Source organism: Caenorhabditis remanei, chromosome IV (genome assembly GCF_010183535.1).
Source record: "Caenorhabditis remanei strain PX506 chromosome IV, whole genome shotgun sequence".
NCBI classification, from domain to species: Eukaryota; Metazoa; Nematoda; class Chromadorea; order Rhabditida; family Rhabditidae; genus Caenorhabditis; species Caenorhabditis remanei.
Window position 1 is genome coordinate 23802959 of NC_071331.1, and position 24077 is coordinate 23827035.

Sequence of the window (24077 nt, forward strand, 5' to 3'; positions counted from 1 at the left end):
CGAGACAAAATTGTTCACTGTTTCAGGAAAATTAGTTGTTCCTACAATGCGGTAAACATCGATAAGTAAATAGTAAAGTCATTTTCATTGTTTTACAGTACCGGACAATAAGGTATCAACTTTGGCTGTTTTCAAAAATTTTTTGGAAAATGACCAACTTTGAGAGTGTGCCATAGCAATTCTGAATATCATACCATGAGCATTTTTAATGAATCATATAGATTGAACGTAGCGCTCCATTTTTGTAGTTGACAACTTTTTTGTACGGACACTCCCTAGAGAGTTATGGTCATTTTAAGAAAACAGCTCAAAAATCGCACTAATTTGCACTGAAATTGGTCGATTGAAGGGAGAAATTACTTTGTCGATATGTAACTTGCTAGGGAGTGTTCGTATAAATAAGTTGCCAACTACAAAAATGATCCTCATAAATTTTGGCACATTTTTGTAGTTGACAACTTTTTGATAGCTACAAAACGTAAAGAGATACGGTAGGTTAAAGTGAAGCGCGTGAATGAGCGTGAGGGGGAGAGACGCAGAGAAGCTAGAGTGTCTCGCTGTCTGGGCCTCTCTTCAACTTCAAAGCGTTATATCTCAAGACTGAGCGGTGCTATTGAAAAGTTGTAAACTACAAAAATGTAGCTCTACGTTCAATCTATATGATCCATTAAAAATCCACTTGATGGGACAATAAGTATAACCATGACACACTGTCAAAGTTGGCCATTTTCTACTGAAAACAGCCAAAGTTGATACCTTTTTGTCTGGTACTGTATAACAAAATTGTAGCAGGAAAACTAGTTTTTTCTACAATGCGGTAAACATCGATTGGTGAAAATTAAGAACGTTTTCCTTGTTAACTGTAACATTTATATTAAAAAAATTTACTCACTGTTTCAAAAAGTTTGTAAATGTTGAATTGATTTTATTCTCTCAATTATAATGTTGAGTTCATTTTAAATTATTGAAGATTTACCTTAATTTTACGGTTTTTAGCTAAATCTTAAATTAATTAGTTCTCGGTTTTAAACACAGTTTTTACTGTTTCAGCAAAAGTAGATATCTTTTGATTTTTGTGAATTAATGGTCTTTTTTAATAGTTTTGAGTCTAATTTTCTTTGTTGAATATTAAGTTTCTTTTTTTTTGTAGAAAATATTTTTTCACTGTTTCAAAATAATGTTAACTAGTATTAGAAACAAGTATAGCAGTTCTGAATCGTATAGGACAGTTTCAGTTTCACGATGTTCAAGTTAGTTTTTTTAACTGTTTCGTTTCAATACTTACATGGGAATGACCCAGGGTGTAACGCTGGGATTTCTTAGATATTTTGGGAAATAATAGCCCTTACCCCAACTAAAACAAAATAAAAATCTTACGTGCCCCTTTTAAGTTTCCAGAGAATGGCAGGCACAATTCCATTTTTTCGAATTTTTCGAGTTGAGTCACTTCGAGACATCGTAACTCGGTTCATTTAAGAGCAATCTTTTCAAACTAAAGTGTAATCGCAAGATAAAGACTAAAACTCTATAAAAGTTAACAGACTCATGTTTCCAGCTGTGACTCCCAAACTACTATAAATGAAAATGTGAAAATTTGCACTTCTCATGAAATCAGAAAATGGTCATTTTCGAAAAAAACGTATTTGGGAGACCATGTCTATCTGATTGCCAGTGACAAATACGGTATATATACGTATTCAAATATATGGCTCGCCTTTCATTCCAGAGACTTTTTTTTCATTTTTTCAGTCTAACTTCATGTATAGGGATACGTCAATTCCTTAAAAATAAACTCAGCGCGTTTTGGTGAATTCTCAGTTTTTTGTGTTAGACGGCTATCACAATACTTAAAAAACATACATGAAGTTAGACTGAAAAAATGAAAAAAAGTCTCTGGAATGAAAGGCGAGCCATATATTTGAATACGTATATATACCGTATTTGTCACTGGCAATCGGATAGACATGGTCTCCCAAATACGTTTTTTCGAAAATGACCACTTTCTGATTTCATGAGAAGTGCAAATTTTCACATTTTCATTTATAGTAGTTCGGGAGTCACAGCTGGAAACATGAGTCTGTTAACTTTTATGGAGCCTTAGTCTTTATCTTGCGATTACACTTTAGTTTGAAAAGATTGCTCTTAAATGAACCGAGTTACGATGTCTCGAAGTGACTCAACTCGAAAAATTCGAAAAAATGGAATTGTGCCTGCCATTCTCTGGAAACTCGAAAGGGGCACGTAAGATTTTTATTTTGTTTTAGTTGGGGTAAGGGCTATTATTTCCCAAAATATCAAAGAAATCCCAGCGTTACACCCTGGGTCATTCCCATGTTAATAAGAATGATAAAACTGTGAAACATTCTTTAGCTCCGTAGTAATTACTCATAATACTAATTAAAGTGCAGTAGTAGTTTTTGAAATAAATGCATTCCAATCAGGGAAAGTCCAATGCTTCATAATCTCGCGAAGGTTTTTATACAGAAAAAAACTTTTTAAACTTGGGTTTGACTGTTGAAAATTTTTATCACATTCATTTTTCAATTTTCCACGGTTTCAAATAAAACATTTATAATTAGACCACTGCTTGGCCACTGCTATTATCCCTACATAGGTGTTTTCTCTTTTTATGATTTGAGCAATACAAAAACTTTCATAAAAATTATTGTTTCAGATTTTTTGCAGTAAGTTTTCATTCCGACTTCCATTAATACATATTGGTTTGTTGATCAACTTTAACTTTTAAGTGAAACATCCTAATTTCCACAATTATTCTACTGTTTCAACACATTTTGAACGGTTCGAAAAGTTTTCAAACGGCAATCATGGTAGCGGTTTTATAAATACTGTTTCAAACAAAAACTAAAACTTAGAGATTCAGTTTTTATTCGTTGAGCCTCTGGTGAATGCAATAAAACACAAATTTTGTTTTCTGTTTCAAAATTAATTGTTATTTCTAAAACTATTGATTTCGAGCATTTCCTTTCTTTATGTTTATCTCACAGCTTCACTAATTTGATTGATGATTAAATGATTTAAGGTTGATGTCTTTTAGAATACTCGTTTAATTGTTCCCAGCTTCGACCACTATTGATATAGTTTTATGGTCTGTAATCAATATAATATTTGTAATAGCAAAAACTAGTCAAATCTCTTTAGATGTACATGAATATATATACAATCAACTTTCACTTTATTGAAAATTGTCTGTTCGACATAATACTAGTTTTTTTCTATTTTCCATAATTTTCTTGAGAATTAAAGCAAAATATAATTTTTAGATTTACCAAGCTCAACGCAAAACCATTACTGTTTCAAATAATCCCAAAGTTTGGAAAAAAAGAGATTCAGTATTCGGTTAACATCTAAAATTCGAACTTTTTCGGTACCGTTTTAGTCAAAACAATTAATTCACTGTTCGTAAACCAATCTTGAAATTTTAATCACTGTTTCATAAAATTATTAAAAGTGGCACAGGTTGTTCTAATTATTGTATCGTATGATGTCAGTTATTCACTGTTTCAAACAAATAACTAAAATAAAATTGGTAATTTTACAATAATCACGATTATTTTTCGCGCGTATATGAACACTACATTTAGTTACAGAGCAGTGAGTCTTCCAGCTTCAGATAATATAATTGGAATTATGGTTTTAATTTTAAAAAAAATTATATACCGTAAAAACTGTATTAGAGCGACACCTTTAATAGAACGACACCTCTAATAGAACGACACCCATCTATACTCAGGATTCATGAATATGATTATCCCAGTGTATTTTCTTGGTTCTGATTAGAAGCAGCGTGAATAGTAACCTCCAGATCAACAAATAGAACTTTCAAAAAGTTTTTTCCGTTTAACTTTAGTGAGTTTCTGAAACCACAAAAATTTTCTGAGAGGCGGTTGAAAAATAGAGCGACATGTCGCTCTAATACAGTTTTTACGGTATATAAACTTTTAAAAAAATTTTGGCAACCTAATAAATTATTTTTCCCCTGTTTCAATTACCATGCATGATTAATTTGTATTTTCTTCAAGCTGGTGTTTCAATCAATCGATCGCGTTTTGTTTTTGAAACTGCAACTTGGATAGTCGGCACATATCACATGATTTTTTGCAAAAAATTAAATTCAAGGTGACGCATTTAAACTATCAGAAGCATACTAAAGACGCCAATTTGAGTTTTTTCCGTTTCAGTTACTAGTCATAAATTTAGACAAATTTAAGGAAGCTGGTGCTGCAATAACAAAAAAAAGTTTCAAAAAACTACTGTTTCACAATTATTTTTGTCTCTTGACTGGAGTTACACTAATCAATTTTCATGATTCTCAAAATAATTCAAAATAATATAATTTTACTGTTTCAAAAGTAAAAAAATATTTTTTACTTTAATCAATCAACCACTCTTATTTAAAAAAAATTGTATTTTGCATGGATTGTACTGAGCAAAAATATCACATTATTTTTGTAGTTGACCTTTTTTTTTGTAAAGACACTTTCTTGAAAGTCACAGGTTGCCTAAGCCATTTTTTTCTGAAACACACCGAAATACATTATCAAACTCAAATTTAGTCATGTTTAATTGAAAACCACCGAAGAATAGATAGCCTTTTAACCAGGACTGTAACTGATATTTCTCTACTGTTGGATTTTAATCTTTGTTCGTATTAGAAAAAAAGAGCTACTGTGTATCAAAGTATTATATTTCTAGATTAAAAGCAATTGAAATGTTGTGTTAAAAGTTTCAGAAAGTGACTCTGGTACCCAATGGTAGTGTACAGTGGTATGTACTCCAACTTTCGGAAGAATTGTTCACTGTTTCACTATTTATTTTTATTTTTTAAAGTGTTATCAAATTTCGTATTCAAAATAGGTTCCTGATTCAATGCGTATATTTTGTCAAATTTTTTTTCCTGTTTCAGTTTCTGTTCATAAAAATTTTAAGAAATCAACAAAACTTAGTTCATACTGTTGGCCCCTACTCTAACTGATAAAAATTTTACATCCATTTCAAAACACATTCATTTCAACATCAAAGTCTGAAAGTTTTGGTTACTGTTTCATAATTATTTTAGATATTGAAAAGTTATATTTTAATTATTGGGTGCCTTTATTGTAAATCACATACATTGAAATTGAAATCTAATCAAAAGACACTAGTTCATTTTTTATGATTGATGAAAAAAACAAAAAATGTTTGAAAAATAAGAAATCTCGATCTGGAGTTATTTAAAAAATCCTGAAAATAATTGTTTCACTGTTTCAAATTAGAAACGAAACTTCATCAGTTTATTACAAGGTAGTCGTCAAAGATTACGTGGAAATGTTATTGTGGATTCATAGCAAAGACAGCATTCGAAATTTTGGTTTAAAAAAAAAAAGAAAAATTAATGTTTTACTGTTTCAACTATCATCGATTATTTTGTTTCGTACATTTTTACATCAGTTTTCCATAAATTGTCACATTCTCCAAATTCCCACTGTTTCAGACTTTTTAAAATAATGTTTGGTAGAAGCTCTAGATTAGTAGAAATGTGATTTATCGAGTTTATTATTATAACAATGCTGTTCTTTGGTTTTTGTAATTATAGGACACCCGACACTATTCCAGATTCCAGTTTTCATTTAGCACTTGACAAAAAAGTTACAAAAACTTTACTCATTTCAAATTTCACCCTTATTTCAGAACTGCAACTGCTTGGTTATTGACAATACATTATCTAATTTGAGAACCTTTTTTCAAATTGCAGTGCATTATTGTCCATAATATTTCACTTTTCAGTAATGCTTCAAATTTGTGACAAAAAATAGAACTCTGATAATTTTTAAGTTAAAAGCGTGAGAGAGAAAGGTTTACCTGATTTTCTAAGTTACCACATATACAATTTTCAGGGATTCTTTTGAAACCGAAACTGTACTATTTCAAATCATTAGTAGGAAGGTTTTATCCAATTTCAATTCCATTACATTGAGTTTTAGTTATTTCTTTGCTTACTGTTTCAACTAAATACTATATCATTACCAAAAAAATGTATCCCTAGTAATTGGCGTCCTGTTATAGAAAGTCTATTCAAGTTGCATTAACAAATTGATCACCCCTGCAAATATCCTATTGAACATCTGGTTCCCATGCCACCCCTAATGATGTCGTGTCAAGATTAGATAGGCAGTTACCATCGACTGACCGTAGGCCATATACCAATCGTCATATGACGCAACAATAATTGGCAGCTGGTGGACACAGTACACATTTAGTTGATGACGTGTCAAGAGCCTATTTCATTTTTCTTGGTTGCCCGGACAAGACAACAAGTACAGCAGGAAAAAATGGATTTTGAATTTAATTTTAAGCTCCGTGTCCAAAAACTGGAGCAAAGAGCAAAGTGCAAAGACTCCTGTGTTGGAGGCGGAGCCTGTTTCAAAATCCCATTTTTTCACTGTTTCAAAAAAAGTTGTACTTTAAAAGTGTACCTTAATTGTGGTATGTGAGGCGATAAGCTTGCGACTACTGTAGTTATGTACATACATTTCTAATTGCTGACCTGGCTACCATTGTTATCTCATCTTTCTCAGTCCTTGTTAACCGGAGGGGAGGAGAAATAGGAGGAAGGGACCATAAGACACAGAGAACAAAGGGTCAGAGGGAGGGGTGTCTTACTAGTCATGTGCTGTGCTAAGGACAGTACAAAGAACATCCATGGATCCTTACTTTTTACTGTTTCATGTGAAACGGATATTTAGATTTTTGTGAGATTGCTACTTCGATTCCCTAACGACTTTTTTAAAGTTGTGATTTTTTAAATTATTTTATGAAAATTTCAAAGTTTTTTTTAACTGTTTCAAGAATAGTTCACTAATTTTTGTGGATAATCTAAAAATTGATTTAAAGATTGAGCTCTTGGCCACATCTAACTTCTCTTAGTTTGAAAAATCACTGTTTCAAAATTTGCTATTTTTTTAATGAGATGTTCAGCTTTTAGTGAAATCTTGATTTACCAGACTAGAAAATGCATTTCCAATATTTTCACTGTTTCATAGTTATATTTTTTAGTGTTATTTCATCAAAAACAGTAATCAATTGGGCAAAAATACCATTTTCAAAAAAGTTAATGCTTCAAAATAATCATGAGTTTTCGGGAACTTTAAATCTCACTGATCCCTCTCACAAGGAAAGTCTTTGGAGACGGCACTTTCAAACGACCTATAAATTTTTTTATAGGTACTTTCGACTACGCAGATTCCATTTCTGTCGTCAAAACCTGCTAAATATCTCTGCGAGCCGAGTTATGAGCTCTCAAACTTTTCATGCGAATAAGCTTTTTCACGTGTAATTCCAAATCTACAAGTAGTTTACGCAAAATATTCATATTTTTGCAACGTACAAACACAGGTAAACCGCTGCGAAACAGAAACTGAACCGCGCAGTGGTGTATATACGACCGATTTGGCATTCCATGAAAAAACGCTTAACCATATGAATAGTTTGAGAGCTCATAACTCGGCTCACAGACACATTTAGCAGGTTTTGACTGCAGAAATGGACTCCTTGTGGTTGAAAATACCTAAGACCAAATTTATAGATCGTTTGAAAGTGGCGTCTCCAAGGACTTCCCTTGTCAGAGAACTATAATTCTTGTTACTGTTTCTAGTAGATCATAAAGTTAAGGAAGCTAGTTTTATAGTAATGGGATTATTGAAAAAAACATTTTTTTTGTTCCCCTTTTTGTCAGTACATTTGGATATACAATTATTCAATGTTTCAGTTTTCAAATGTCCGGTTTTTTTGTAGAGCGCGGTTATAAGACGCGTGTCAGGCTAATAACTCGGCTCGCCAAGACGATTTTGTATTCAAAAGTACGTATGTCCGAATTTATAGTTTGTTTGAAAGCCGTTGACATTGTCGTTATCAAAATTCGTTATTTTTTTCAATGAAATGTTCAGTTTTAGTAATGGTTTGATTTACTAACTAAAAAATGAATTTTCAATATTTTCCCTGTTTTAAGCAAATCATTTTTAGATTGTTTTGAATAGAAAACAGTTATAGTTCCGGTTATAAGACCACTTTGAAAAAAGTTAATGCTTCAAAATAATCATGAGTTTTTGGGAACTTTAAATCTCACTGATCCCTCTCAGAGAACTATAATTCTAGTTTTATAGTAATGTGGTTATCGAAACATTTATCTAATATTTTCACTGTTTATATCATTTTTTAGTGTGCTGTGATTAGATAACAATCATAGTGTTGGTAAATGAGTTATTGTTTCAAAATTACGATAAATTTTTTTACACGTTAAATCTCACTGATCCCTCTTTGAGAATAATAAATTTTATTGCTGTTTCTGGTAGATCACACAATTAAGTCGGATGATTTCATAGTAATGTGCTTTCTGAACATGCAGCTCTGAAATTATTTACTTACCTCATTTTTGAAATTATTTCTGGTAGATCACAAATTTGAGCATGTTAAAGGTTTCATATTGCACGATTTCTTTTTCATTCGTTAAAAATTTCACTGCTCCAAGCTTCAAATATTGTAAAAATTCGTTCTTCCTTTAAAAAATTTATCAATTTTTACTGTTTCATGTAGAACACAAATTCGAGGGGACTATGGTTTTACATTGCTTTTTTTATTTTCTTGAAAAAACTTTACTGTTTCAATTGGATTATTTTGAAAACAGCTTCTTTTACTTTATGTTCTATTTGCTCTTTAACATCGTTTTCTTATTTTATCTTATTTCTCACTGTTTCCACCCATTCAATCCAAAAAATTCCAGCATAATCTGTTAAGAATGTGCTCAAACTTGACAACCGGTGGCACATCGTTTGACAACAATATGTCATATGATGACGAGTATGAAAATGTGAGTTACAGTAGGCAACTTAGAGAAAAAGTGCAAAAATTAACTGTTTCAGATCTCAAATCTCAATGTAAAAAGTTTCAATGAGACAGTGGATCTTTTAAACGAGTCCAAACTTCCAAATCCTATATCAGTGGCAAGGAAGCAAGTTTTCACTGAAAATGGGTTAGTGAAACAGTGAAAATGTTTTATTTTTTAATAGCTCTAAATTTCAGAATCCATCGGTGCAAGATTGCGGAGATGCGTGGCAAAATTCTGGAACTGGAATCTGAAAACTGTGAACTCAAAAACTACAATAAAAAACTGGAAAACGAGGCGGAAGGACTTCGGAAGAATCTGAAGGAAGTGACAGCTGAAACTGTCAAAATTTGTGAGGCGAGAATTGAAAATATCGATTTGGAAATGGGAAATGAGCAGGTGGAGTCGAGTTTTGAGGTTAAAGAGTTCCGAAGAGCTTTCGAAATGAAGAAATTGGAGTTGGAGGGGTGGAGAAAGGATCAAAGGATTCAAGAGTTGGAGGCACAGCTGGAGAATTTAAAGAAACAGAATCAGAAAATTCGAATCCAGAAGCCTACAGTAGTCGTCGATAGGAAATTTAAGAAATTCCGTCAAATCAAGAAAAGGGAGAGCTGATAATTACTGTTTCAGAAAAGTTAAATTCAATACTTATACGCTAGGCATTCTCGTTTCACAGTTTCTAAAAACATATACTGTTTCAAAATATTTAGAATTACGAATTCCGGAAAATTCTATTCAATATCTCAGCTGTATTTCTTGCAATTAAAATAAAATTTTGTAATTATCACCAATGTTCTTTTTTTCTAAAATTTACCGTTTCAAGTTGTCTGGAAATGTGATAAGCATGATATATTTGTGATAATGATGACATTTTATATTGTATGTCTAAAATATGTCACCAAAAAAAAGTTATGTTTCGAAACGGAATTATCGGGTTTACCTGTTTTTCTTGAATTTAATTTTTACAATGTTCTTTTCAAAAAATTTGACTGTTTTGATTTGAAAAAGAGCTCTTCAATCCATTTTTTTGGCGCTATGCATCGTTCGTTCCAAATAAATAATTAAAAATTACTGTTTCAAAATTCAAATTAATGCAAAAGTCTTAACAAGAGGCAATCTCCATAACAATTATACTAATGCAAAAATGTTCAAATTAAATGTTCAAATTATTTTCCTGTTTCAAAGCTAGTTTTTTGTTCGAGCACTTTGTCTTTTTCTGTTGTTTCACACATTTTTAGCTATTCCTGGAAATTTAGAGATTGCTGGCACAATTTATTGTTCCAAAAAGATCCCATATCCTCATCTCCTGTCTGTCTGTGCATACCTTCTGAACGCTAGAAGAATATTCAAAATTCTATGAGACCGTCAAAAATAATTGAATCTGTCATTTAAAAAAATAAAGTCACTGTTTCAAGTTGTCTGAAAATGTGATAAGCAAGATACAACTGTGATAAAGATGGCTTTTTATAAGGTTATGTTTAAAATATTTCATATTAAAAAAATACTGTTTCAAATCGGATCTATCTGGTTTACTTGATTTCCCTAACTACTATTCTATGATGTTGACAGTCTCCTGGTCCCCGAATCAGATTCCTGTCCCACTCCAAACTAAAATGTAATTTTTATCACTAAATTATTCTAATTTAGTTTATACTTATTACGTATTTTACTTTCTGTTAATTAACTCCCTTCTTCCCTGTCTCTTTAACCCCATTTCAGGCGGAAGTAATATTCCTCAATTCAAGTTGCCGCCTTTATGTCGTGTCTGCGTCTCTCCAGTCAAAGGCGCACGCTGTTTCCGACGTCCGCTGGTCTCGCCACGCGCACACCTGCTAAACGACTGTGACCGTACTCGACCGACTCCCCTCGACTGGCCCTAAAAATCTTATTGTATTGTAAAAGGCAGAACCGAATAGGTTTTTAATGCAGTTCCTCGCGGGACATGCTTTTTCCCTATAATAAATGGTTCTTGTAAATACTTGAGTTGTCAGCACATCGGGCACTTCCTTAAAACCACTGAACCACCCTATTGGAAGTATAAATTGGGCTCATGTTCCCACCCTACTCGGCACATTACCGGCGGCCTTCTGGAGACAGAAGGGGTGGCCACATATGATGCCCTTGTTTGAGACTCAAAATCAGTCTATTATGTCACTTTTAGCATGTTCTTGACTTTTCAACAAATACTGTTTCAAATATTACCAAAAATCTTATTTCAAATTACTCGATAATCTAACACTAACAAGTTCATCTACACCAGAGTTGCATGGAATTCCGACTTCCGACTTCCGACTTCCGGATAAGAAATTTTCACTTCCATGCAACTCTGATCTACACTACTTCTTAAACAATAAAAATATACTGTTTCACTTAATTAAAATATATTTTTAGGTGCTTATTGCCATGTTATTGAACCACTGACTTGTGGAATTATTTTTTGTATCGTTCATTAAAAATTCCAAGTAAAAAAGTTCTTAAAATTACTGTTTCAAAACTCAAATTACGCAAAAATGCTAACAAGGATCAATTTTCTCAAATTTTTAGTACGAATCACTGAAATTTTCGCTTTTTTCTGAATTATTCCCATTATAAATTACTGTTGCAAGTGTGCGTGCGCTTGGTTCCATGTAAATTTAATAAATAACTTAAATGTTCAACTTTATTGCTTTGAAAACCATAACATTTCAAATCATTTCAAACTGAAAATACAACAATTTTACATAAAAACATTCCATTCTAATCACTCACCACGCAAATCTCGCAATTCCCGACTTTTTCCCATCGTATTGACTAAACGGAAGTGGGAAGTCATGCACTATTCCATCGACAAGATAGGCAACTTTCGGATATTTTGTAGTGCGCCACATCCCATTTTCACAAATGATACCGAACTGCGAGAACGCCTCGAATTCATCGTATTTTGTATCATTTGGTGGGTACATGATCTGGAATAACATCTTTAAGAAGTTCTGCAAGATTACTGTACTTACGAAAGCTGCCATCGCGTTTTCAGGCATTTCTAGCTCAGAACTAGAGAAATACGAGCCTAGAGTCAATATAGAGTCGTTTTTACAGAATATCTTATTGTCACATCCAGGGCCCTTGGTGTACGACATGTACAAACTAGCTGAAATTTATAAATTCTGAAATTTGAATTGTTTTATTCTAAACTCACTGTTGGTATCTGTATTTGGGATAAGATCAGTAAATGGCTGTCATTCGCACTTCTTCTCTAGGCATCCTTCTGACATTTGCAGAATTGTAATGCAGAAAACGACAAATAAGAGAAGGTACTTCATATTTAGAAGTGTATGAACTGATGATAATGGTTTCTGTTTCTACATTTGGTAATTTGCATTAGTTAGTTGGATATGTTAATCAGTTTACATAATTTTGCGGAGATACTGAGCAGAAATCGAGATTATATGATCAAAAAACTTTATATTTGGAAAATTAAAGTTGGATGGATAGAGAAAGGAATAAATGATTCAAGAATTGAAAAATCCAGAAGTCTACGGTAGTCATCAATAGGAAATTGTGGGAATTCCGTCAAATCAAGAAGAAGGAGAGCTGATTGGTCTAAAAAATGATAATTACTGTTTCAAATTCAATATTCATGTGCTATGTACTCTATTGTTTCACAGACTCACAGGTTTAAAGCTCGAAATTCTAAAAAATGCTGTTTCAAATTTTTAGAATTTCAAATTTTAGAAAATTCGATTCAATTGATCAAGTACACTCTTATCTTTAAAAAAAATTTAAGCTACTCTTTCAAAATTTCTCAATCTTCATAATTATAACCTATCTTATTTTCCTCTTTAATATTTACTGTTTCAAGTTATCTAGAAGTGAGACAAGCATGATAGATCTGTAATAGTGATGGCATTTTACGTTGAGAAAAAATTATATTTCAAAACGGAATTATATGGTTTTTTTTCTTTCTTTTTTCTTTTACTGTTTCAGACTCAATATCAATTACCATTTTCAAACTTATTTGACATTTTTTGCATGGTCTGAACGCAGTAAATATGAATTGAGCGATTTCAGCAATTACTGTTTCAAGGAACACCCACAAATATTATATTAAGCGATTCCATGATTATGACGTAACTGTTTGGTTACAAGAGCATTTTGAATCATTTTTTGCATCGATAAAAAAAAATCGAAAAAAACTTTAATTTACAGTTTCAAAATTTAAATTATTGAAATCAAAGTTGGCAAACATCAATTCTTTCATGATTGGTGAGAATAATTTGTCAATTAAGCAAGTTTCAAATTTGAGATTTTTTACTTTTTATTTAAAAAATTGCGTCTTTACTATGAAGTTCCAGTTATTACTTATTCATCATGATATAACGGTTATAGGAGCATATGTTTCCAATATAATTGTGAAATTTCCGCTTTTTTTACTGTTTCAAAATGAAAATAGTATCGCTCTGGATTAATTTTCAGCGCTGGTACATGAACTACACAAGTGTTGTCTCTTCAAACATTTGGAAATGCAAATTTATAAAATTTAATTATGCCCAATCAACACTAGAAATTACTGTTTCAGGTGTGAACCAAAACTTTTTTCGGTCCCCCTTTTGTCAGTGTAGGTCTTTTCCTTACTTTTTGAAAATTATATTTTGGTCATTGCATAACCATATCTGTAAACTTTAGAATATTACACTTTTTAATTTACAGTTTTTGGAAATCAAGGTAGCTTAAAACGTAAAAATTGTAATGATTTGAGAATTGCTCTAGAATTTTGAATAATTATGTTCAAAACACGTTTCCGGTTTAAAGATTTGTTACGAGAGGTTAACAAGCTGGAAAAACTGTTTCAAAATTAAACCAATAGTCGGAACTTTTTTTTGTTTCAGTGTTACATCATTATTATTGAACGTTTACGAGTTTTGATTCGTAAAATTTTCAAATATTTTTTGAAAAAAAATCACTGTTTTAATGTCAATATTTGAGGTTCATAATGTGGTTAATACAATTTTTGAGGGATTTTAAAATTAACCTATACTGGATCAATACTAAAAATTACTGTTTCAGATTCATACCAACATTTTACTACAGTTTTAAAGTAGTTGATAATGCGATAATCGATTCGAAAATTATTCAAGAAGAAGGAACGTACTAGTTTTTCTTAAACTAATGTTCCTAAAGTATTTTTACTGTTTCAAGAATTTCAGAAAATGCAACAAAGTTCAAAAATGCAATACGGTGAATTCACATGGATAATTCTGCATGATATTTCTCTGTTTCAGTGCATAACCATTACTATTAAATATTTATCTTTTGTGTTAGGATCAGAGTTCTATATTTTAGAGAAAAAATTAAAATCTTTAACTGTTTTTTTGGAATTCCAAAATGTAAATCTCAAAGGTGTTCTCCATTTTTTTTAAAAGTTTGAGAGCGTTTTTTTTTAAAAAGCTTTTTTGAGTTTAATCCAAAATTATCGAGAAATTGATGTTTCTAGATTAAAAAACCGTGATTTTTAGTTTTTTCAGCCTAAAAACATACACAATCAATGTTTTTAGTAGAAAAAACAAGTTTTAATGTAGAAGCAGCGTTTAAGCTGATGCTCAGGGTCAAATCTCAAGATTTTCGATTTTTAACATAAAATGCGAATAAATTGATGACTCTCGACTAAAAAACCGTGATTTGCAGCTTATTCCGCCTAAAAACATACAAAATCAATGTTTTTAGTAAAAAATAACAAGTTTTGGTGTAGAAACAGAGTTTAAGCTGATGGTCATCGTCTAGACCCAAAAAATTCGACTTTTGACCTATAAATTGATGATTCCGGACGCGATTTTCAGCTTTTTCAGCTCAAAAAAACACAAAAATCGATGTTTTCAATGAAAAAAAGACGATTTCAGTCAGAATACGTTTTTTCGAGGGTTGCGGTAAAAAATATATTACGGTTTCAGGTGTGTTTCAGGTGTCCCCTCTTCTATGATAATTCTGCTAAATATTCCTCTGTTTCAGTGCATAATCATTATTAATGCAAATTTATGCGTTATAATTAAGCAGTATTTTTGTGAGAAACCACCGGAGACCACGTTCAGAGGAATATTAGTTTTGAACGTTGAAAACATCGATTAAAATACGAATTTCTCCTGAATTTTAATGTTTCTAGTTAAAAAATCTGAAAAATCTGCTGGAATTTCACAATAAATTACTGTTTCAGGTGGAAGCCAAACAATTTCTCGTTCCCCCCGTTTTGTTAGTAACTTTGGATTCCGAGATTAAATAATTAAACATGACCTCAATCGTTAAAGAAAAAGAGATTTTGCCATTTTAAAAACCGCATTTCCCCTAACTCTATTTCAAAACCGGACATTTGGCAACTTTTTTGTTAAATACCATACATGCAAACCGGGCCAAAATAGGAAATCTGTGTGGTTTTTGGCTGGGAGTTGGGAAATTTGAAATGCGGACATTTGGGAACTGAAACATTTAAAGGGAAGAAGTTGTTTAGTTTAACTTGAAACTCAGTGAAATGCATATTTAACATACTTGCAAACCGGGCCAAACCGGGCCGAAACGGGCCAACACGGACCGGCCAGTAACTCGCTTCAAACTCAATATTATGAGCTGAAAAATATATCGAAATGTAGATCTCGACGAGTTCTATGTCACTGATACAATATGGGCCGGATGGCTATTCGTTAATGTGCCGCGGGCCGGGCTAGAACGGCTTTTTGGCCATTTTCGCGATTTTTTACACGTTTTCTCGGTCTGCGGCACATTAACAAATAGCCATCCGGCCCGTAGTAGGTCATGGACATAGAACTCGTCGAGATCTACATTTTGGTATATTTTTCAACTCATAATTTTGAGTTTGGCCCGGTTTGCAAGTATGTTAAATATGCATTTCACTGAGTTCCAAGTTGAACTAAACAACTTCTTCCCTTTAAATGTTTCAGTTCCCAAATGTCCGCATTTCAAAAATTTCCCAACTCCCAACCAAAAACCACTCAGATTTCCTATTCCCCCTTTCTTCATTTCCTTATAATCTTCCAATGTATCCGTCCTCCTTAGCTCTCGTCTTCTTATCCACCGTTAATAAGGGGGGGGGGGGTGTCTAGGTGTGGAGAACGGACCAAAGACCTTTATTAGCCAATGTGTGTGCGCGCGCTCACGGTTGACCATTCGTTAGCCAATCTGTGCGGTCTGGGCGACCTCCGCTTTTTAGGCGGGGGGGTCCTGTAGTATTAGTACCGACGGTGGAGATTAGGAGACGGACGGTCCCGGGGTATATCGAGAAGAGGGGGGATGGATAGAGCGACCTCATTAGTCATCACAGCTCTCCCTCGTTGTCTCTCCGTATCTCTACTCTCCCATCAGATATGTTGCCATAGGTCTTCCCCCCTCCCGTCGCTATAAGATACACCTTTTTATATCTGTTTCGACGGGGGTCTTATAGGGTACATATCAGAGCTGTGCGGAATTCCTTCCTTCGACTTCCTTCTTCCTTCTTCCGGGCTTTTTTTCACTTCTTTCTTCCTTCCTCCTTCTTCCGTTGAAAATTTTTTGCCACTTCCGACTTCCTTGTAAAAAGTTTATTTTCGACGGAATTTCGGCGGAATTTTGGTAATTTTTGATGAAATTTTGTATGAAAACTACGCCAAAATACGTTTTCAGAGATGACAAGAAAAAAATTTCCTCAAATTTGTCATTTTCAAAATTAACTTCCGACTTCCGGGTTCGGAACCCAACTTCCTTCTTTCTTCTTCCTTCTTCCCTTTTTAAAAATTTTACTTCCGCACAGCTCTGGTACATATAGAATGTAGTAGTCGGTCATAAATTGTTACATTGGGAGTTTGTCAAAAAACGTATTCATGTTTTTTCATACTTGTCAATCTAAGAACTCAAATTTTACAATCTATGAAGACCACTAATTGGTTATGAATACTTCATCTGAAACAGTAATTTCCATTTGAAACAAATATCAAAATGTAGACTTCGGCAACTTCTATGTCTTTGAAAACGTTGAAAACTGTTTCAAAAATGTATTAAACTAAAAACTGTGTTATATATCATAGTGTTGTGTAGCCAGTCATACGAATTTTTGTAGTAAAACAAAACTTTTCAGCAAAATGTTTTTTCTCAATTACATATACACCTACCTATCCGCATTTCTATTGGTTTTTGGTAACAGGATCGGTTCATATCTAAAGTCAAAGGCACACTGACAAAAGGTACACTGACAATTTCGTCATTGTACTTAGTCGGTGCTCGATTTGTATAATTCACACATGTGTACCGAGCTAATTCGCTTCAAACTCAATATTATAAGATGAAAGATTTACCAAAATGTAGATTTCGGCGAGTTCTATGTCCATGAGCTTTTAAAAGCCGGATGGCTAGTCGTTAATGTGCCGTGGGCCGGGCTAGATTGAATTTTCGCATTTTTTCCCAACTGGCGTCCTATTAACGACTGCCCCGTAGTAATTCAGTTTTAAGTAAAATTAATCACAACAAAAGTGCTAATTTAAAGAAAATATGAAAAGAAAGCAAGATTTCCGTATTGTTTTAGTTGCTAGAGATATAGTGATGTTATATAAATCATCATAACAAATGATTTTTTACTGAAACAGTAAAAAACTTAATTCCAGAAGTCTCTCCTGTTTAATATTCATGATTTATATTCTAGTCAATAAATAAATTAAAGTCTGAAATTACTGTTTCAGCAAGATCTAGTAAAATTTAAAATGTTCTAGAGAACTGGTTCAGATCCTTAACAAGTGGTATCCTGTTTGTATTAATTTCTTGTCTAAGCAATATTTCTGGAATTTTTACTGTTTAAGAAAAAAAACTTGTGATGATGATTTATATAACATCATTATAGTTAATGTTGCCAGAACAGCCGGATGACTATTCGGTAATATATCGCGGACCGGGTCAGAATGGATTTTTTTGACCATTTTTGCGCTTTTCCTCACTTTTTCATGGCTCGCGGCATATTTACGACATACAATTCGGCCCAGAATAGAACAAAGAAATAGAACTCGCCGAGACCTACATTTTGGTATATTTTTCAGTGTATAATATTCCATTTCAAGCGAAATTTGTGCCGTTTGTGTTAGCATGTACATTTTTTTTACTGTTTCGAAAATTTTCTTTGTAGAATAAACCAACTTTTGTAGCGTTACTGACTTGTTTGACCGGAAGGACAGGAAATAAGATTTTTGAAAAAATAAAAATTTCCAATTGCAAGCTGATATCATTTTTCTGTTAAACGCTCGAATAACTTTTTTCACAGATTCGGAATCATCGTTAAATTTACTATAAGACCTACTGTTTCCATACGATTTTTTGCTTTGAATACGTCTAAAAGTGGCTCAAGACTAAGTTAGTTGCGAAACCTCTCCAAATTTTTACTGTTTCACTATTCCTCTTCAAATTTCTCGTTTCAACAATAATTTCATTTTTAGGTAATCCATGTCTTCCACACATCATGGTCCTTTCTGCGGTTGTTCCAAAACAGATTTTGAGGAGGTAATGATTATTTCCTTCTGAAAATTTCTGAAACACATTTTTATCTTTTTCAGCTCCAAAAATTTGTTCGTCAACTCACTAGCGGTGATGCACTAGTTGACAACAGGGAAACCAATTTTCACAAAGTTTTGAGCCACCAAATGAATCGATGCACACTATCGGATGAGTGGGAGAGAGTGAGTTACTGTTTCAATCAAAATTAATTTTTAAAATTAAATTTTTTTTAGATCGACACACCGCGGACCGATGTATCACCAGAGATAAAGACGGAGGCCCAAAAATTGGCTGAATATAGAGAAGCGGCGGAATGGGAGGATATGGGGATGTTGGTGAAGAGAAAAAAGTGAGCTTCTTGTTTTTCAAACAGTAAAAAATTCACAGTTTCACATGGAAAATGTATAATTTGATACAAATTATCTTGTGTTTAATTGTTTTCACTATTTCAAGCTTGAAATTACAAATTAGTTTAAAATGAAATCAAACGATTAAAAAATTTCCTTAGACGCATTTTTTCAATTTCTTGCTACATTCACTAACCGAATTTTACGTTTGCAGTGTAAAAAATGGTTTTGAAACAGTAAAAAAATATTTGAAATTGGGAATTTTCTGGAATTCGCTATTTTATATGGAAAAAAAGATATCTTAATACAGATTCAGTAATTAGTTACGAAATTATCGAGAAGTTAGATTTTTTTCGCTAATTAATTAAGTACTTACTAGTTAGGTTAAGTGCTAAATTCTATGGTAAAACAGGAAAAAAAGTTTCTTACTGTTTCAGACTTATAACGCGCTTTTTTTTGTAATCTGTTGATTTTGGTTTGGCTTTTCCAAATATACTGAAATGACTAATTAAATGTTAGTTTAGCTGTGTAAAAATGATTTTGAAACAGTAAGAAACTATTTGAAATAGGATTTTTTTGAAAACTTCATACGGATTCGGCGATTAGTTCAATAAGCATCTTCTCTTTGAATTGTTTTACTGTTTCAAGATTGAAATTACACTTTGGTCTGAAAATTTGTTAAAATGATCAATTGCTTAATGTTGTTTTACGCCTATCAGAGTTTTGAAACAGTACAAATATTTTTTCACTGTTTCAGACTAAAAGCTTGTTTTTCATCTGTTGACTATAATTGTTTAGATGTTTGAAAGAAAGTTTTTAATGTAAAAATGATTTTGAAACAAATAGTGGAATTGGATTTTTCTGAAATTCACTGTTTTACATGTAAAATATGAAAACTTGATATAGATTCGGTGATTAGTAAGAAAATGTTCTCCTCATTGAAATTTTGCACAGTTTCAAGCTGGAAATTAGCACTTACACGTGAATTTCGAAATTATATTTGTTTGATGATTAAGTATTTAGCATTAAAAATAAGTTTTACTGTTTCAGACTTAAAGCTTTTTTTCAAATCTAAGGACAATGAATAGTAATTGACCAAACGTTGGGGTAGCAGTGTAAAAGTGGTTATGAAACAGTAAGAAAATGTTTGGACTTCGATTTTCCGACTTTTTCAAACTTCGAAAAATTTATAACTTCATTCAGATTCGGAGATTAGTTCTTCAAATTTCACATCATTGAAATTTTTTCACTGTTTCAATCTTGAAATTACATTTTTGGGAAAAGATCGTATATAATGGTAAAGTACGTCGGTTAAGCACTATATTCTATGGTGAAACAGTAAAAAAAAATATGTTTTACTTTTACAGACTTTTTTTTGTCAAATTTGTTGGCTTTAACTTAGCTTTTTAAGGTAATTTTAAATGACAAATTAAATAATAGGTAGAGTAAAAGTGATTTGAAACAGTAAATACGTTTTTGATGGATGCCTCGGACTACTAACCAAAATTTTAGGTTAGTAAAGTAAACTGATTTTGAAACTGTAAAAAAATATTTGGAATTGATTTTTTTTGAAAATTCACTGTTTTACATAGAAAATGTATAACTTTAAACAAAATAGTGCGATAATTTTGCATAATTGATTTTTTGAAACTGTTTCAAGCTTGAAATACATGTTAGTTGAAAAGTTATATATAATTATTTGATAATGTGTGCTGATATATGGAAAACAATGAATTTGTTCAGCTAAACAATTAGATAAATGTGAGTCTTGAAACAGTGACTACTTTTGAAACTTGAAAATGGGAAAGTTTCCATTAACATAGTTGTTTTTTTTACTGTTTTAAGCATTTATTACAATTTCAAATTTCTAGATTTGTTTGATAAACAAGATCTAACCACCAAGGTCTTAAAATTGCTAAAATAAAATTGAACTAGTACATGAGAAAAAGTTTGATACCACTTTTATACCACATATCCCATTAAAATTTAATTTATTGTCTCAAAATTTTGCGATTTCATTAAAATTCTCATTTCTCACATGTTCCAGACCGAACCAACAAGAATACATCGACCACCTGGAACGTGTTGTCATCGAGCAAAAGGAAAAAATCGGAGATATGGTGATGAAGGATTACGATACCAGAGCATTCATCCGACTCAAAGATAATATAATTGCGACGTTGGATGATGAAAAGGATTTCTGTGTGGATTTATATCTGAAAGCGTTTGGTGAGGAGAACTCGATGAGACAGGAGAATGAGAAATTGAAAGAAGAAGTGGAGAGGATGAAGGGGAAGCTGGAGATGACGGATTATGTCGTTGTCCCTCCTGAGAGCAAGTTTAACAAATTCAAGCTCAAAACCTCATTTGGTCATAAGAAGCCAGGTTCCAGACCAAACAATCTGGAGTTGATTAAGGCCAAAAAAGAGTTGGAGCACGCAAGGAGCCACATTGAGATGATGCGAAAGGTGCATGCGATGGAAAAACAGCAACTGATGGAGGAAATTGAGAAGTTAAAGGGGAAGCGAGGAAATTAGAATCATTAATTAATTATTGTTGGCAATTTAGCAACTCAAATTTTAAATTTTACTGTTTCTAAATGTCATTGTCAATTCTATCGACTTTCAGATGCCATTTATTTTCTATTTATTTTTCTCAATTTTGAATTTCTACAATTAATTCACTGTTTTTTTTACTTAATAGTCACAATTAACAATAAAAAAACGTTTTTGAATTGTTTTGTGCTAGTTTCAGATACACTGGCAATATTAAACTTACGGAACAATTAAACGATTCTAAAAGGTTTTGAAACGGTAAAAAATTTCAATTTTTTCATTTCAGACAGGTATTTTTTACTGTTTCATGACGTATTCATTGAGGTAATTTTTAAATTTTAATTAATAATTTAAATTCACCGTTATCGGAGAAAATACAGTATGAAAATACCGAAATTCCAGGTTCTTTTTAGGAACTTTATGCTTCATATATTCACCATATTGGTGCATTATAACTGTCGGCAAAGTTCAAAATCGTGTGAAACAGAAAAAAAGTTCAAAAGATTCTTAATTGTTTACTGTTTCTGGGTATATCATTCTGAAAAGTTTTCTTCCTTTTTCACTTTTACAATCGCTTTTTCTGGTAAACGATTGATTAAGATAAATATAACCATGAATATCAAATTTAGCTGAAACAGAAAAAAACTCGCTGTTTCAGCCGAATTCGAACTGAATTGATACAAGAAATCGTTAATATTTGATTAATGTTTATTTTAACCGAATTTAACTAAATTTCTAAATAAATTAAATTTCTGATTTAACTCAATTTATTGTCTTTAATTGTTGTATCTATTAAATATCCTTTCCTTTCTGGTTATATCTCCCGTTTTCGTAATTAAAACCAATCGTTGAATTTTTATGTTCTTTTTGGAATTTTTTACTGTTTCATATATTTTAAAATTGAATTTTAAATTATTGAGATCTAGTTTGATGATATAACGCGTTATCTGTAAGACTCGAGAGAGCTAGGCTTGGATTTTTATATGATCATGTACTATGAGTGTTGTGCAACAGATATACACAATATTAGGTTACAGCTCCGAAATTCTGAAAAGTTTTCTTTTTTTCTATTTTTAAACTCAATTTTTTCGGAGTAAATGATTGATTAAGATAAAAGTCTCCATGTTTAGCAGAAACAGAAAGAATCACTGTTTCAGGGAAATTTAAACCTAATCATTATTAAAGGTCGTTAATCTTTGATCAAATGTTTGAATCTTATATTCCTTTTTGAAATGTTTACTGTTTCATAATGTTTTAATATAATTTTAAATTATAAAAAATTAGTTGATGGTATATAACATTTTTGAACAATTAAAACCAAAAAATACCTGATTTCAAGATTTTACCGTTTCAACAGGTGCAGAACATTTTCGAGCATCAATTAAAGCAATATTAATGCATACATTATTTTAAATTCTTGTGAAAAGAAAATTAATACATTTTAAAACATTTCTTACGGTTTCAAATGTTATCAGTTTTTTTGTGTGCTTGAATAAGTTGTTAAATAGTTTCTACAGATTTAAATGAGTCTGATACTTCTAACATCCAATTTAAAGTAAAAAATTGTACTGTTTCAATATTTCCAGAACTGTTCCGCTGTTTTTTTCGGAATCGATCTGCATAAGGTTACCATACTTATTATCTTTTCCATATGTTTCAGTACTTTCAGTTTTGAAAATTATTCAGCTTATTTTTAGCCCAAAATGCTATTCATTTGAGTTTCCACAATTCGTTTAATTCAGAACCGGGACCTATCCCTTTTTCTTGCTATTTTCTCTGTAGATGATCTGTCTGCCCCTTTCTGCAGACGGGTCCTCCCCCAAAAAAATAGTGTGTACCTCGAAGAGGATCCAGACAGTGAGAGCGGACCATACGGTACGTGATGGGAAGGAGGAAGAGGCCAGTAGCCCCCCTCCCCTATGTGTGTTGCTACGATGACGTAGGAGATTACGTAAGCCATTGTGGTGGAATGCGGGGGGCCGATGGACCTACGGACCTACAGAACAAATAAAAAAAGACCGTCCTAGGACCACCCTAGGCAACGGACATACGAAAATACGTACGTCATGTGTTTTTCTCTTTTTCTCGGTGTCTCTTATGGCGGGAATCTTTCTATGTACATCTTGGGGTTACTTTTACTGTTTCAACTGGATGTAGAATTGAATCCAAGCATGAAGTTAAGCATTTCTTATACAAATTGTGTTTTTATGTTGATTTTCTTAGTTGACGCAAAGTTTTTTTTTACTGTTTCAAAATTTAAAGAATTTGCTCATTAGGAGTTCCTGTTTCAATATATGGATATTTGTTTTTTCTTCATGAAAACTAGTGTCAAGAAATTGTTGATCAAGAATTTTTTTTCTGTTTCAGAATTTTTTGAAAAGATTTTTGTGAACCAGTGTCAATCAATGAATCTCATATTATCCGAAGTTTAATATAAGTATCTTTCACTATTTCAAGGCTGTATCACTGCAACAAAAAATTATTCACTGTTTCAGAAATTTCTGAATTAATTTCAAATAGGAATCATGTTTTGATCACTACATTTCGTCTTATAACGACAAGAAAATTCGAAAAAAATTACTGTTTCAAAAATTTTAAAATAATTTTTCAAACCTTTTGTTAATCAATACTGCGCTGTGCAATTTGTGCTCAATTTTTTCATAGTTTCAAAAATTATCCAGAAAATTTATTTATTGATTTTCAAACAATTTTTTTACTGTTTCCAAAAATGATATAACTTTTAGAAAACTTTTTTCCTTGATCTTCACTTAATTGTTATCATAATTTTTCATTTCCAGAATCATC

General features: G+C 32.1%; 3 protein-coding genes across 3 annotated transcripts; 2 read left to right on the forward strand and 1 right to left on the reverse strand.

The window, feature by feature from the left end:
• Positions 1-8791: 8791 nt before the first annotated feature.
• GCK72_015996 (uncharacterized protein) lies at positions 8792-9493 on the forward strand (the record flags this gene model as incomplete). Its single annotated transcript, XM_003094993.2, has 3 exons — positions 8792-8863; positions 8916-9025; positions 9076-9493. The coding sequence occupies 3 exons, from the start codon at positions 8792-8794 to the stop codon at positions 9491-9493; spliced, it is 600 nt and encodes a 199-aa protein (XP_003095041.2).
• Positions 9494-11622: 2129 nt separating this feature from the next.
• On the reverse strand, positions 11623-11895 carry GCK72_015997 (uncharacterized protein; the record flags this gene model as incomplete). The annotated part of the gene is made up of 2 exons (XM_003094994.2): positions 11623-11823; positions 11869-11895. 2 exons carry the CDS (start codon positions 11893-11895, stop codon positions 11623-11625), a joined length of 228 nt encoding a protein of 75 aa, XP_003095042.2.
• A 6424-nt stretch (positions 11896-18319) lies between these two features.
• GCK72_015998 (uncharacterized protein) lies at positions 18320-21254 on the forward strand (the record flags this gene model as incomplete). Its single annotated transcript, XM_053731255.1, has 4 exons — positions 18320-18376; positions 18430-18552; positions 18604-18701; positions 20765-21254. The coding sequence occupies 4 exons, from the start codon at positions 18320-18322 to the stop codon at positions 21252-21254; spliced, it is 768 nt and encodes a 255-aa protein (XP_053586027.1).
• Positions 21255-24077: the final 2823 nt, after the last annotated feature.